Source organism: Chanodichthys erythropterus, chromosome 24, assembly GCF_024489055.1.
Source record: "Chanodichthys erythropterus isolate Z2021 chromosome 24, ASM2448905v1, whole genome shotgun sequence".
NCBI classification, from domain to species: domain Eukaryota; kingdom Metazoa; phylum Chordata; class Actinopteri; order Cypriniformes; family Xenocyprididae; genus Chanodichthys; species Chanodichthys erythropterus.
This window is the reverse complement of record NC_090244.1, coordinates 29,772,789-29,786,689: the sequence shown is the minus strand read 5'-3', so window position 1 is coordinate 29,786,689 and position 13,901 is coordinate 29,772,789. Positions and strand designations below refer to the sequence as shown.

The 13,901-nt window shown below is 41.0% G+C and overlaps 2 gene segments (V, D, J or C); both read left to right on the top strand.

The window, feature by feature from the left end:
• The window catches only part of LOC137015518 (Ig kappa chain V-III region MOPC 63-like), a 55,410-nt gene that overhangs the window by 11,068 nt on the left and 30,441 nt on the right, over positions 1-13,901 (top strand).
• On the top strand, positions 1,278-3,519 carry LOC137015520 (immunoglobulin kappa variable 4-1-like). The segment is given in 2 exon segments: positions 1,278-1,368; positions 1,450-3,519. Coding segments are annotated over 2 exon segments (390 nt in total).

The following is a 13,901-nucleotide window of genomic DNA, read 5'->3' as shown; positions in this document are numbered from 1 at the left end:
TGGAGAACTCTCCTCATATTAATCCATAATGATGCATTTAAAAGTTAATGGCCAATCGGATCTTTATAAAAGTCCACATTAGTATTTGCAGATGAAAAATAACAGAGAAAATATATATTTAATGTTATCCATCAGGTTGAACTGATTATTAGTCACTCAAACCTCTCAGCGTTGATCGCGCGTATCCGCCATGTTTTGTAGTTTTTAACACTTTTTACTCGTGTTTGTAGTTCTGAACTGAATCCTCGTAAAATGCGCAATGGATTGTGGGCAATATTAGCCTCTATAGTGTGCACGGATCCACACTTTGAAAATCTACCGGAAATAGAAGACCATCCGGGGACAATTGGCATACTCTTTTCAACATACTATGCTTTGGGACACACTTATTCTAATCTCACATACTATTTAGGATGGATAATATGCACATTGGGACGCAGGGTGTGACTTCCTCCTTTTTTTTTTTCTGGCGGATTGCAATCATGACTTATCAGGTGCATAGCACCACCTACTGTACAAGATTATGTAGCAATGGATTATTGTGTGATGAAACGACATAATATTAATATTAAAAACAATGACTTCCGATGCCGCACCGATGTAAATAGACTGCCTGAGGAAAAACGTGGAAGTGACCGTGTCCATTGGGGAGTAGATGCTGCCCAGGACCTTTTTGATAGGTTTAAAGAAACGCCAGGTATCCAATGGTCCACAAATATAGGGAAATGACAGAAAGTAAGGATTTACTATTTGACTGTAATTAATTTTTTATTATTTTTATGAGAAATTTTCAATTCACCTATAGGTGAAATGGGTGCTTCTTAAACGACGTGTCCAAATGGGTCAGGAGCAGCACAGTCCTGAATGAAACATCCCCATCTGACTAACAGGGAACTGTATGGGAACTGCAGCACTTTCATAACAAAAAGACATTTGTTTTACAAACATCTCTAATGTTCTGTAAAGGTTCAGGATTTCTGTTACCTTTAAAGAACTTTTAGAGAACGGAGCGCAAGGTCACAAGAACGTCTCCTCCTACATTTTATGGACGTTCATCTGCACATCATCAGTCTCTCAGTATTCAGAGTAAAACAAAAAAATACTGAACTAACTAAAACTAACATTTGTCAGAATGTAAATGATCATTCTGTAACTCAAGTGTATATTAGTTTGTCTGTTGTAAATCCTGCCCACTTGTTTGCATTGTGACACATGCTTCAGTGCTCTGAGAGTGTTTATAGTGCTGTGAGTTTAACACTTCATGACTGAGAGCAGAACAGAACACAATCTTCATCATCACACAAGACAAAAGAACAACAATGAACACAATCACCTTCTTCATCTGGACTCTCACACTGTTTATTCAAGGTAAATGTTTCAATAACATTCCACATTAAAATATTATATTATTAACAGTGAATGTTACATTCATCCTGCTTTTTCTATCAGGTTTCAGTGGACAGGTGACTGTGACTCAAACCCCTTCTGTAAAAACAGTTCAGATTGGTGAATCAGTGACTATAAACTGCAAAACAAACACAGCAGTGTATGATGGCTGTACAGGTTCATATACTTGTATGGCCTGGTACCAGCAGAAACCTGGAGAAGCTCCTAAACTCCTCATATATGCAGCATCAATCCGTAATACTGGAACTCCATCTAGATTCAGTGGCAGTGGATCCAGAACTGATTTCACTCTGACCATCAGTGGAGTCCAGACTGAAGATACAGGAGATTACTACTGTCAGAGTTTCCACTATCCGGGCAGCACTAGGCTGTTCACACAGTGATAAAGAGTGGTACAAAAACCTCGGTCAGTCAGACGTCACAGTGATGCACTGATACAGCTGAGAGATACTGCAGCTGCTCATACAACACAATCACACACAACACTGATCGGTGATCGAAGGGGTTCATCATAAAAGATCACTACCTTAAACAGTATTTTCTGCAGAATTAATCAAATTCAAACTTTACTTATTCATTTGGAAGACACTTTTTTTTTCTCAAAGTGACCTGAAATGAAGACCTACACAAGCATTTGATCATCAGTGAGTCAGAAATACTGCTCGTGTCTCTGTGTTTGAATGTAATAATATAAATGAGATGATTAACTACAATCTGGTTGTTCTCAAGCATTTCATTTCCCAACATCTGGAAGAGCCTCATCACACTAATCAGACCTCGATAACTACATCAGTCTAGTCCTCTCAGGCTGGGGCTGCTCTGGGACGGCAGCGTGCTAAGGCTGGGGCTGTTCAGAGAGCATCCTCCAGGCACGCAAGACCGCCAAAACATAGAACGTGAGGACAGCCCTCTTGGCCATCACCGGACTGATAGGGAGAGCATGCCGTACTGGAGCGGACTCACTGGCTGGAGCGGACTCACTGGCTGGAGCGGGCTCTGTAGTAGACTCACTGGCTGGAGCGGACTCTGGAGTGGACTCACTGACTGGAGCGGACTCTGGAGTGAACTCACTGACTGGAGCGGGCTCTGGAGTGAACTCACTGACTGGAGCGGGCTCTGGAGTGAACTCACTGACTGGAGCGGACTCTGGAGTGGACTCACTGACTGGAGCGGACTCTGGAGTGGACTCACTGACTGGAGCGGACTCTGGAGTGGACTCACTGACTGGAGCGGGCTCTGGAGTGGACTCACTGACTGGAGAGGCCTCCGGGCCTTGAGGAATGAAGGAAGCCTTCTTCCTTCTCCTCCTCCTCCCTTTACCGGGTGAAGCAGAGGCTCAGTGCCCACCTCCTCTGTGACTTCAGGGAGGGATTCACTGGCTGGAGCATGCTCTAGTTGACTCGGTGCGGGCCCTCCACTCCGACATTGAAGATAGTGGACGAACCCCCAAAAGTCCAGGTCTCCCAGTCTCTCCATCTCCCACAGAGGTAATGAGTTGTCCAGACAATCATTAAAAAGGTCGATTAAAGCCGCATCATTGTAACCCAGCCCTACCGCCAGGGTCCAAAATAATTGTGCCAATCCACCCACCTGATTCCCCCGTTGTTTAAGGGTGATCAAATTTTCTAGGCGATCCATTCGGTCCTTTATAGTAGCCGGGGGAGTGATCTGGATTCCCATCCTGCTGGATCCTTTATGTGATGGTGTCTTCTGTCACGTAAAATCACAGAAACGAAACGGCAAGATCCATTTGCAGTAATTTAATGGGGTAATCCAAAGCGTAAATCCAGAAACAGGCAAGGGTCAAAATCCACAGTAAGAGTCCAAACACAAAACAAGAAAAACACAAAGAAAACCAAAACAGAGAAATCAGGAACATTCGTGAAGACACCATAACAAAGGCAGAGACAAAGCAGGTATAAATAGACAGACACTAATGACCAAATACACAACAGCTGGGTGCAATGATGAGTGGTGATTAGTCCGGGAAGTGTGTATGGGGAATGTAGTCCATGAGGCAGGTGGAAATGACAGTCCGGGACGGAGTGCCCTCTACTGGCTAAAGGGCACTCTCACAGGTGATCGTGACAGAAACATCCCCATCTGACTAACAGGGAACTGTATGGGAACTGCAGCACTTTCATAACAAAAAGACATTTGTTTTACAAACATCTCTAATGTTCTGTAAAGGTTCAGGATTTCTGTTACCTTTAAAGAACTTTTAGAGAACGGAGCGCAAGGTCACAAGAACGTCTCCTCCTACATTGGATGGACGTTCATCTGCACATCATCAGTCTCTCAGTATTCAGAGTAAAACAAAAAAATACTGAACTAACTAAAACTAACATTAGTGAGAATGTAAATGATCATTCTGTAACTCTAGTGTATATTAGTTTGTCTGTTGTAAATCCTGCCCACTTGTTTGCATTGTGACACATGCTTCAGTGCTCTGAGAGTGTTTATAGTGCTGTGAGTTTAACACTTCATGACTGAGAGCAGAACAGAACACAATCTTCATCATCACACAAGACAAAAGAACAACAATGAACACAATCACCTTCTTCATCTGGACTCTCACACTGTTTATTCAAGGTTTGTGTAATACAACTTTTACAATGATTATAAATTCTTTTAAAATTTCATATATACATATATATATATATCATTTTTGTGTCTATTTTCTCTCAGAGTGTAGAGGACAGTACACTGTAACTCAGAGTCCATCAACAATAACAGCTCAACCAGGACAAGAAGTCAGAATAAACTGTAAAACCAGCAGTGCAGTGTATGGTGGTGATCGTTTAGCCTGGTACTTACAGAAACCTGGAGAAGCTCCTAAACTCCTCATATATTATGCAACAAGCCGTTATACTGGAACTCCATCTAGATTCAGTGGCAGTGGATCTAACAGGGATTTCACTCTGACCATCAGTGGAGTTCAGACTGAAGATACAGGAGATTATTACTGTCAGAGTTACCACTATATCAACAGTCAATATGTGTTCACACAGTGATAAAGAGTGGTACAAAAACCTCGTTCAGTCAGACGTCACAGTGATGCACTGATACAGCTGAGAGATACTGCAGCTGCTCATACAATACAATCACACACAACACTGATCACTGATGGAAGGGGTTCATTATAAAAGATCACTACCTTAAACAATATTTTCTGCAGAATTAACAAACTTCAATCTTTACTTATTCATTTGGAAGACACTTTTTTTTTCTCAAAGTGACCTGAAATGAAGACCTACACAAGCATTTGATCATCAGTGAGTCAGAAATACTGCTCATGTCTCTGTGTTTGAATGTAATAATATAAATGAGATGATTAACTACAATCTGGTTGTTCTCAAGCATTTCATTTCCCAACAATCTGAAAGAGCCTCATCACACTAATTCATATCAGTAGAGAAAAATCAGACCTCAATAACTGCATCAAGTCTAGGCAAACGTTTCTACAACATCCTAAACAACTTTTTCACAGACAGAAATATCCAAATTGGCTTCCAAACAAAATATCACGCATGAGACCATAAATACCCTCTTGAAAAGATCAACATGACAACTTTAAATTAGACACACAGTCAGAGCTACACACACCTCAGTATCTACATTATTCTGTAAAGCAGAAGTAAGATATCTTCTGTGAAAGTGTGAGACTTCAGATTCATTAGGCACCAGTGTAATGATCGGCATTCTATTGAGTAACCACCAGGTGGCAGTATAGCCTTTCCTTCTGTGTGATGCTTATGTTGTAGATAGACGAACAAGTAGACAGAAAGTTGTTGGACATACCATGTTGTGGATGTCTATAAAATAAAACATAGCTTGCAGCTCACAGAAGCTAGCAGCACAAATGTTCATGCGTGACGTCAGAAGGCCAAACACTACAACCAGTAAATAACTGATGAATAACAAAGTGCAGGAAACGGTAGCGGAAACTATTTGTGCTACAAACCACTGTATTTATAATTACTACAATACATTAAAATAATATGGTAAGAAATTTTGCAATATCAATCTGAATAAAGAGCAGTTTTACAGATAAAAATAACTGGAAGTGAATGACAAACCACACATTCAACTTAAAAATGCCAGTGCTGCTCTTAAATAAGCTATAAATAAGGTGGATAAACAGCAGCAGAATACCTCTATAACTTTTTTGTTTGTTTGTTTCACTTTGAGTCCAAACTTAAGTCTTACTCCAAAGCTTAAAGCTTTTATGACAGGTTTTTTGACACTGACATTTTTGTCCTCTAAAGGACGTCAGGAGTTTTAAGGGTTAAGTTTCATTTGTTTGGTTCGTTCTTCAATCTCAAACTATTATTTTGTTTTTATTTCTTAAGAGGTTTGCACAAGGTTTGGTCTACACTGGAAGTGTTCTGTTAACTCTATTAATCTATAATTACTAAAACTGAAACTAATATATAAAGAAAAAAATATAATATATATTTTAACTAAAAAAATATATAAACTATTAAAAATATATAAAAACTAAATAGAAATATGTCCACAAAATAAAAGCTAAACTTAAACTAATAAAACCATTAATGAAACTGTCACGATCACTAGCTGGAGTGCTGTGGTTGTCCACCAGAGGGCACCCCCCTCTTGTTCATTGCCATTCACACATGGATCACCCATAATCCTCTGCCTGGTCTCATCATCACTGATTGTCTACAGCTGTGTATCATTAGCTTGTTAGTCCCAATCTATATAAACCATATTCACTCTGTCAGTCATTGCTAAGTCTTGTATGTGTCTGTATGGCATTCTCCCTGGTTTCATGTGTCTTGGTTTTTTGGATTCTCTGTTCTGCTTCTGCCCTGGACTATGTTATTGTTTGGACTGTGTTTTGACCTTTGCCTGTTTTGTGGATTACAATTGTGGATACACTATCAATAAATACTGCATTTGGATCCTCAACCTTCATGTTTTGGAGAAGTTTTATGACAGAAACTAACTAAAACTAAACTGAAATTTATAGCAAATTTGAAAATAAAATTAAAATAAAAACTAATTTAAAAAGGCAAAACTACAATAACCTGGTACTCCCTTCTCCAGCTGACGAGTCTGTCGTGTGTTCATCTATAAGCCACCAAATCAGACATCAGGGGCCTGTACCATGAAGCCGGATTAGCTGGCTAGCCAGGTAAGTTATTAGTTTGCGCCAATCCTGGGTTTTAGGTGCCATGAAAGTAACTTGGCTTTTAGTGGTGTTCATCGCCATAGTAACTTACGCTCCACAGCTAACCTGCTCCGGGGAAGGTTATGTTCTGGATTAGAGATCTCAAACTGAAATTGGACCAAAGTGATAGTGACACATCCAATGCAATAAAGTCACGCCCCCGGTTTCTCTTCCTCCAAATTAAAGGTCATTATATGGTAGAAACAGATATTTAACGATGAAATTGTCAGGTTTTAATGATAATATAATTTATATATGATTTGTATAATTATATGATCTATATTTTTATTAATCCATTAAACGCACACAAGTTTAGTTTAACAGTTGTTATTAAGCACTTACTTTCAATGAATACTAATATATATAGATCATATGTAATATAGGCCTAAATAAGGAGTAAATATACTCTAAAAAAGGAGTAAATAGTAATTAAAAATTACAACATTTGACCTTGTATGTTTAAGTCTCTATCGCTAAATATTATTAATTATATAAACTAACTTCACAAATTTCACTTGCACTGATAGAGAAAGATCATTTCTTTTATTTGTCCTCTTTCACAGACAAGTATTTTTCATTGGTGTGAATGCGTTTAAATTCTTCATTTTCTGCGAAAGAGTTTTGAATGGCGCTGGCTCTCTCGCGAGAAGTGAATCACAGTTTATTTCTGTTGCGAGGCATGTGATTGGCTATTTGCCACTGATGTCACGGATTCATGTGCACGCGCTCCACAAACTCAGGATCAAAGCCAGAGTTGACAGAGAAAGTTGATGATCAGCATCATGGAACCAAAAAAGGCAGATTGGAGTGGTTTGGTTTTGTCAACTCGAAACTAATCCTATAACCCTGAGATTGTTCAACTACCATCATGGTACAGGCCCCTGGAGACTACAGCAGACAGTCTGTTCCCCTGCCCACCCTCCAGCAGTGCATCCTCCAGAGTGAGGAAGAGGACAGGGGAAATCATCACAGACTCCACTCACCCCGGCCACAACCTGTTTGAACTGTTGCTGTTTGGATAGCGACTCAGAACATTATAGGAACAGGAACAGCTTCTTCACACATTGAACTGTTAAATGACTCACGATGCCCAACTCCTGTGCAATACTCCCACAATACTCCCACTGTTAGTGCAATATCCTGTAAATCCTGTAAACTCACTCCTATTTATTTATTCATATTATTATCCATAAACTGTGTGCAGAATTATTAGGCAAGTTGATTTTCTGAACATATTTTTTTTTTCCAGGCCCATTTTACCAATTCCAATCCACATCAATCTTAATAACTATTATTAATTTTGTATTTAATAATTGTTATAAATGATATATAATTGTTCAAGAAGGCTGGAAATGAAAAACGCCTTATATTCAGGTGTGCATGATTATTAGGCAGGTTTGCTTTTACAGGAAAAATCAGCCAAAAAGAGATTGAACTCTAAAAATATTAAATGCCCATGAGAAGGATGAAATACTAATGCAATACTAGAAATTGCAAAGTTATGGCATGACCATTGGACAGTGAAATGGTCATTGGGTCAGCGGGGTCATACAAAAACAGCTGGAGAAGAAAAGACACATATTAACTGCTAAAGAATTAAGAATTAAGATGAAGAATTAAGTGTGAAACCATCAGGAACCCTTTAGGCCCAATCCCAATTCTACCCCTTACCCCTTCCCTTTCCCCTTCCCCTTTGTTTCGCGCGTTCACGTGAAGGGGTAGGGGTGTCCCAATTCTCATTTGGTTGGAGGGGAAGGGGTAGGGGGAAAGGCCAGGTAGCCCTTCAAACGAAGATTTTTCGGGACCACACTTCAGACGAAGGGGTATGATAAATTTCCAACATGGCCGACCAAGCGAGCAGAGAGACCCATAAATGTAAGTATTTTTTTTTTACAGTAAACAGTATTTTAGTAATAAATAATCACTTGTTTTATGTTGCCTTTAATCTTGTGTTCATGTATACGGTTATGTTCTCCGAAAAAAGATTTGTTAAAATCGCTATGAAAACAGTTCGCTAATGTTTTTTACATTATGATAGTTCCACAACATATTTTTTTTTATATTTTATTGAAACCCGCGTTGATTTGACAACATAAATTCAAATCCGGTGGCAGCTAACTTGTCTTTTTGCCGCATGCCTCATTAATGTATTGTTTTGTTGTGGTTATGTCCATAAATACGTGTACGTTACATGATATAAACAAAAAGTGCATTCAGTTTGCGTGCTTACTCATCAGTATTGTATGTTCTGTATCAACCAGGGACTCCTGAGGAAACACGCAGGTTCGTCTCCTTTGTCTTATGCGAAGAACTGAAGACAAATGCAAAAAATAGCTGTCGCCCAAGCAACAGAGATCACTACAGCTATCGATGGCATCTTAAAAGGCCAATTCACACCGCACCAACAAACTATTTTTTAGCGCGACCCTTTTTATTAACGAGACCCATAAGCATATACAACCATGTAGCTAAACAAGCCAAAACGAATTATTAAAAACGAAACTGAAGGTAAACCTGCGTTGCTCTCATAGTGGTTAACGTTACCTCTCTCTTTCGGTGAAGTGGAGCAGCTGCTCTTGCTCAATGGCACGGATTGCACTATGGACTATTGTACATATTGAATATTTTATTTTTTTAACAGTATTTTATTTTATATAATGAACAAGCTGCGATGTCAGGTTTCCACTGCTGTGTGTGTGTGAGGCGCGGGCGCGATCAAACAGCTGTCTTTGCAGGGTACTTGCTTCATCGTCATGGCAACGTTTCACACCGCGCAGACATTCCATGACCCGACAAACGCCGATTAAACATGTTCCGTCGGGTGAAAACCGAATCCAACAGACGCCAACAGGGGTATCACACCGATCCAACAAACTCCAACAGACGAGTGTTGTCAGTGTGGTGTGAATTGGCCTTTAGAAGTGTGGGATAAACATCGGCGCATCTATGACGTAGGAGCTAGCGACGACTTATGATGACGTGTAACGATCTAGTAGTGGTGTCCCATTTCTTAGGGGAATATTTTCAGCCCTACCCCTTGACACTCTGTTTCAAGGGGCAAGGGGAAGGGGAAGGGGAAGGGGTATAAAATAGAATTGGGATTGGGCCTTAGTCTCCAGCGCCACCATTTTCCAGAACTGCAACCTACCTGGAGTCTCCAGAAGAACAAGGTGTCAGGATCTTAGAGACTTAGGTTAGGTAAAGATATAAATAAAATATATATATATATATATATATATATATATATATATATATATATATATATATATATATATATATATATATATTTTTTTTTTTTTTTTTTTTTTTTTCCTACAGGAAAAAAAATGTTTAAATGTAATTTTGTTGATCAAAGATGAGTTTTAAGGGATGAAATTATTGACTACAGGGGGACTTTAAAGGGAACCCCTGGTGTTAAGACTTGTATGGCTTAATATAATGTAAATGATGTGTCTTACTGAAATATGTGGTAGAAAACCCATGAAAGATTTACATTATTTAAAAAAAATCAATTAAATATTTTGACAATGGGCGGCGCCATTTTGTTTGCGTTCTATGTCGGTGACGTCAAATGGTCGCACTCACTGCTCTACTGACACTGTCCTATTGCTATTTTTAATGCAACACAACTCGGAAAATATGCCACATTGTGCTCATCGACTGACAATTACAATCAAAAGCTGCACAATGTGGCATCGTATATTATATTCTGAGCAATAGGACAGTGTCAGAAGCTCACCGAGTGCAACCTTCAACGTAGAACTCACTGTGCACCTGTAGCAAGTGGCTGTTTAGTAGTGACTACGCCACCCCGAAATAATGGGGAAATAACCAAAAGAACACGCAAATACGTTCCACTTAGCAAAGGCAAGAGGCGTGAGTTTCCGTTTAAACAGTTATTTTTCTTTATTAAAGTTAAAAGGGTTTACAAAATTTAAAATCCCAAACACAGCATTTAGATGGTCTTAGTCGAATGAGAAAAAAAGAAAAAAAGACAAATATAAAAATTACTTGATGTAGGGGCTGAGGCTTCCTTTTATGAGAAGCGGGCTAGTATGGCGCACTCAGTGCACAAATGAAATCCCGCCAATCAGAATCACATCCACAAAATTCACTGCAAATAATGACCAAAAATAGTGACACAGCAATAAGTGACAATCCTTGTCGAAGTGAAACCTGTGCAACCCAGCACCAGCCCGCTCCCAAGGAATACTCAGCTCGTGGAAAACACAAAAAGAAAGAAAAACAAAATCACTATACAAAATAAACCAAACCAACATAAGCAAAGTCAAAATCAATATATGAAACAAATATAAAACACCACAAAAAAAAAAAAAAACCTTACAATACTCAAACAATATAAGGGTACAAAGAAAAATACAAATATTACAGACAGAAAACAACGTATACTGTCACGACAAAGATCACAAACTCAGAAATGATCACGGCTCAAGATTGCTCGAGATCATGAATACCGCATAGCGGTAACTCACTCCAATAATTAATGACTGTTATCACACAGTCAAAATCACAAACTGAGAGTTGGTGACAGTAATATAGAAAAAAAAAAATAAATAAATACAAAAAGAACAAATAAGCAGAACCAAAAATAATAACCACAAAAGAGAAACAAAGAAAACAAATATCTAGCCCACTTAACCGCTGGACCAGAGGTGTCAATGACCCAAAGCAGCAGCGCGGTCCAGAGCGCGGGTTGGAGAGAGAGAGAGAGGAAGCGTGATGCAATGCCTTAACGAGGACCCTAAACATAAATGTTTATTACACTCAACTTAAAGCATACAATGATTTGCAAGAGAGGAACAAGTTACTCACCTTATTAGACGACGTGACACTCACAACCATACACACACACACACACACTCATAAAGTCATATGGTAGCTCCTTTAGTTAGGTCGATCAACAGCTGGCGCTCCGACCTGGCTATTGTGCTGCCCTGACGCACAGGTGGACACCCTGTAAACACACCGCGCTAAAACGCATAACTGTAGGTAACTCAAACAAAACTTCCCACAACACCGCGACTGTACCACATTAAAACTTACCTGGGGGTAAGCAGTACACCACACACACACACAGCCTTGGCGGACCAACGTTACACTAAAATAAAGATTGCATGTCATCACGGCATAGCATTCGAATCCAACAACAAAGCTACATTGCCAAAAACACATACCTCTGCAATCCACAACAGTGAAAGGAAACAAAGAGGGGCGGGCTTTCGACCAAGACGCAATCCAGGGGGCATGAACAACGAACTTATATACAAAAGTGGAGCGGTACCTAATTGGCCATGTATTTAATGATGGTGACGTTTCAGACACGTCACAAACATCACTACATTTTACCCCCCATTTTTGTGTTGTCGCCCCGACGATAAATCATAAACTCACTTAGCATTAGTCCCATGGCCTAAACAACCCAGAAGTGATGCTAGATATGGACCCCGGAACACATACCACATCCCTTACATTCTCCACTGCTCAAGGAAGATGATGGACATTAGAATGTTGCCCCGCTGTGGCTCGCCTCGTCCTTCGCACAACTCCAACGCCATCCCTAGGCAGATCCGAGGGAAGAAAAGCAGATGCACCCATGAGGCCCAGATCAACATCACCCACCAACTCACCACTTACAGAAGGCACAGGCATTACAGAGGGTCCTGCCACCTCCAAAGAGGATTGTACTGGTTCTTGTGTTACCGAGGACACTGGTGACTGATACCTAGCTGACACTGCAGGCTGTGGTGCCATGGCTTGACCTAACCCGACCTGAAAAGCATTTGGAACAGCCACCCAAAGGTCCAGCTCCTTTGAATCACCAGATGAAGACAGCGTTCCAACTGGGGGGCTGTCCGGGCGAACAACAGTTGAAGAATCTCGTTGGATTCGTGTCTTCATCAATGAGCGGTGCACATGCCGGATCTTACCCAGATCATCCACGGGTGCAACAGCATATACAGACCCACCATCTTTTGGTGCTCGCACAACCTGATACACCACTGGGCTCCACAGGTCCTGGATTTTATGACGGCCTCTCACGCTATGATCGCGGAGATAAACCAGTTGACCCTCCCTCAGTGGTGCATCACGAACATGCTGGTCGTGCCGTTGCTTACGGCGTTCAGCAGCAGCCTTCGAACGCTCCCGTGCCCCCTCAAAGGCCACATGCATCCTGGCTCGATGCTCTACAATCCACTCATGAATACCACCCTCGCCAGGTTCCTGGACCCTACCCAAAAGGAAATCAACAGGGAGCCTAGGTTCCTGGCCAAACATAAGGAAGTACGGAGACTCACCTGTGGCCTGGTGAGGAGTGGTGTTGTAACAGAACAAGACCTGCGGAAGACAAGCAGCCCAATCCCTTTTTCTAGAAACAGGCAATGTGCGCAGAAGATTATGAAGTGTTCGATTGAACCGCTCGCACTGGCCGTTGCCAGCTGGATGATAGGGTGTGGTACGAGATTTTTCAATCCCATAAAACCTACAGAGTTGTTTCATAAGGGCCGACTCAAAATTCCGCCCCTGGTCAGAGTGGATACGACCTGGGACCCCGAACCGGAAAAACCACTCTGTAACCAAAACCTGTACTACCGTCTCAGCCCGCTGATCTCTAGTCGGGACAGCCAATGTATACTTACTGAACACATCTGTTAAAACTAAAACATTCTCATGTCCGGAACAAGAAGGCTCAAGCATCGTAAAATCCACAGCCAAGATCTCATTTGGCTTGGAAGCTAAAACATGACCCATAAAGCCCCGAGCAAGTGGTTGAGTATCTTTAGCCAGTTGACATCTCTCACATTCCCTACACCACTGTGCCACCTCTGCTGACATCCCTGGCCAATAACACCGCTGACGTATCAACTCAGCAGTGCGCTCAACGCCCTGATGTCCATGGTGTTGATGCAACTGAGTCAATACGTCATGTTTCAATGACACAGGCAAAATCAACTGAAACATTTCCTCACCTCCATCAGGGCATGAAACCCGGCGATAAAGGACACCGTCCTTTTTCAAAAGACGGTCCCATTGCCGAAGCAATGTCAGAACAGACTTGGGAAGCCGCTGGCGCTCTGCAGAACTGGGAAATAACCCCTGCTCCCAAAATGCCAAAACTCTCCCAATATCAGGATCTGCCTCCTGTAGTGAACTCAGATCCTCCGAAGAGAAACTGGGGAATGCCATAACAACTGCTTGGTTCACCTGTACTACCGGTTCTACCTCCACTGCCTGCCTCACCACTGCTGGAACAACAGTCCCTGGTAAGAAACTCTCCCGC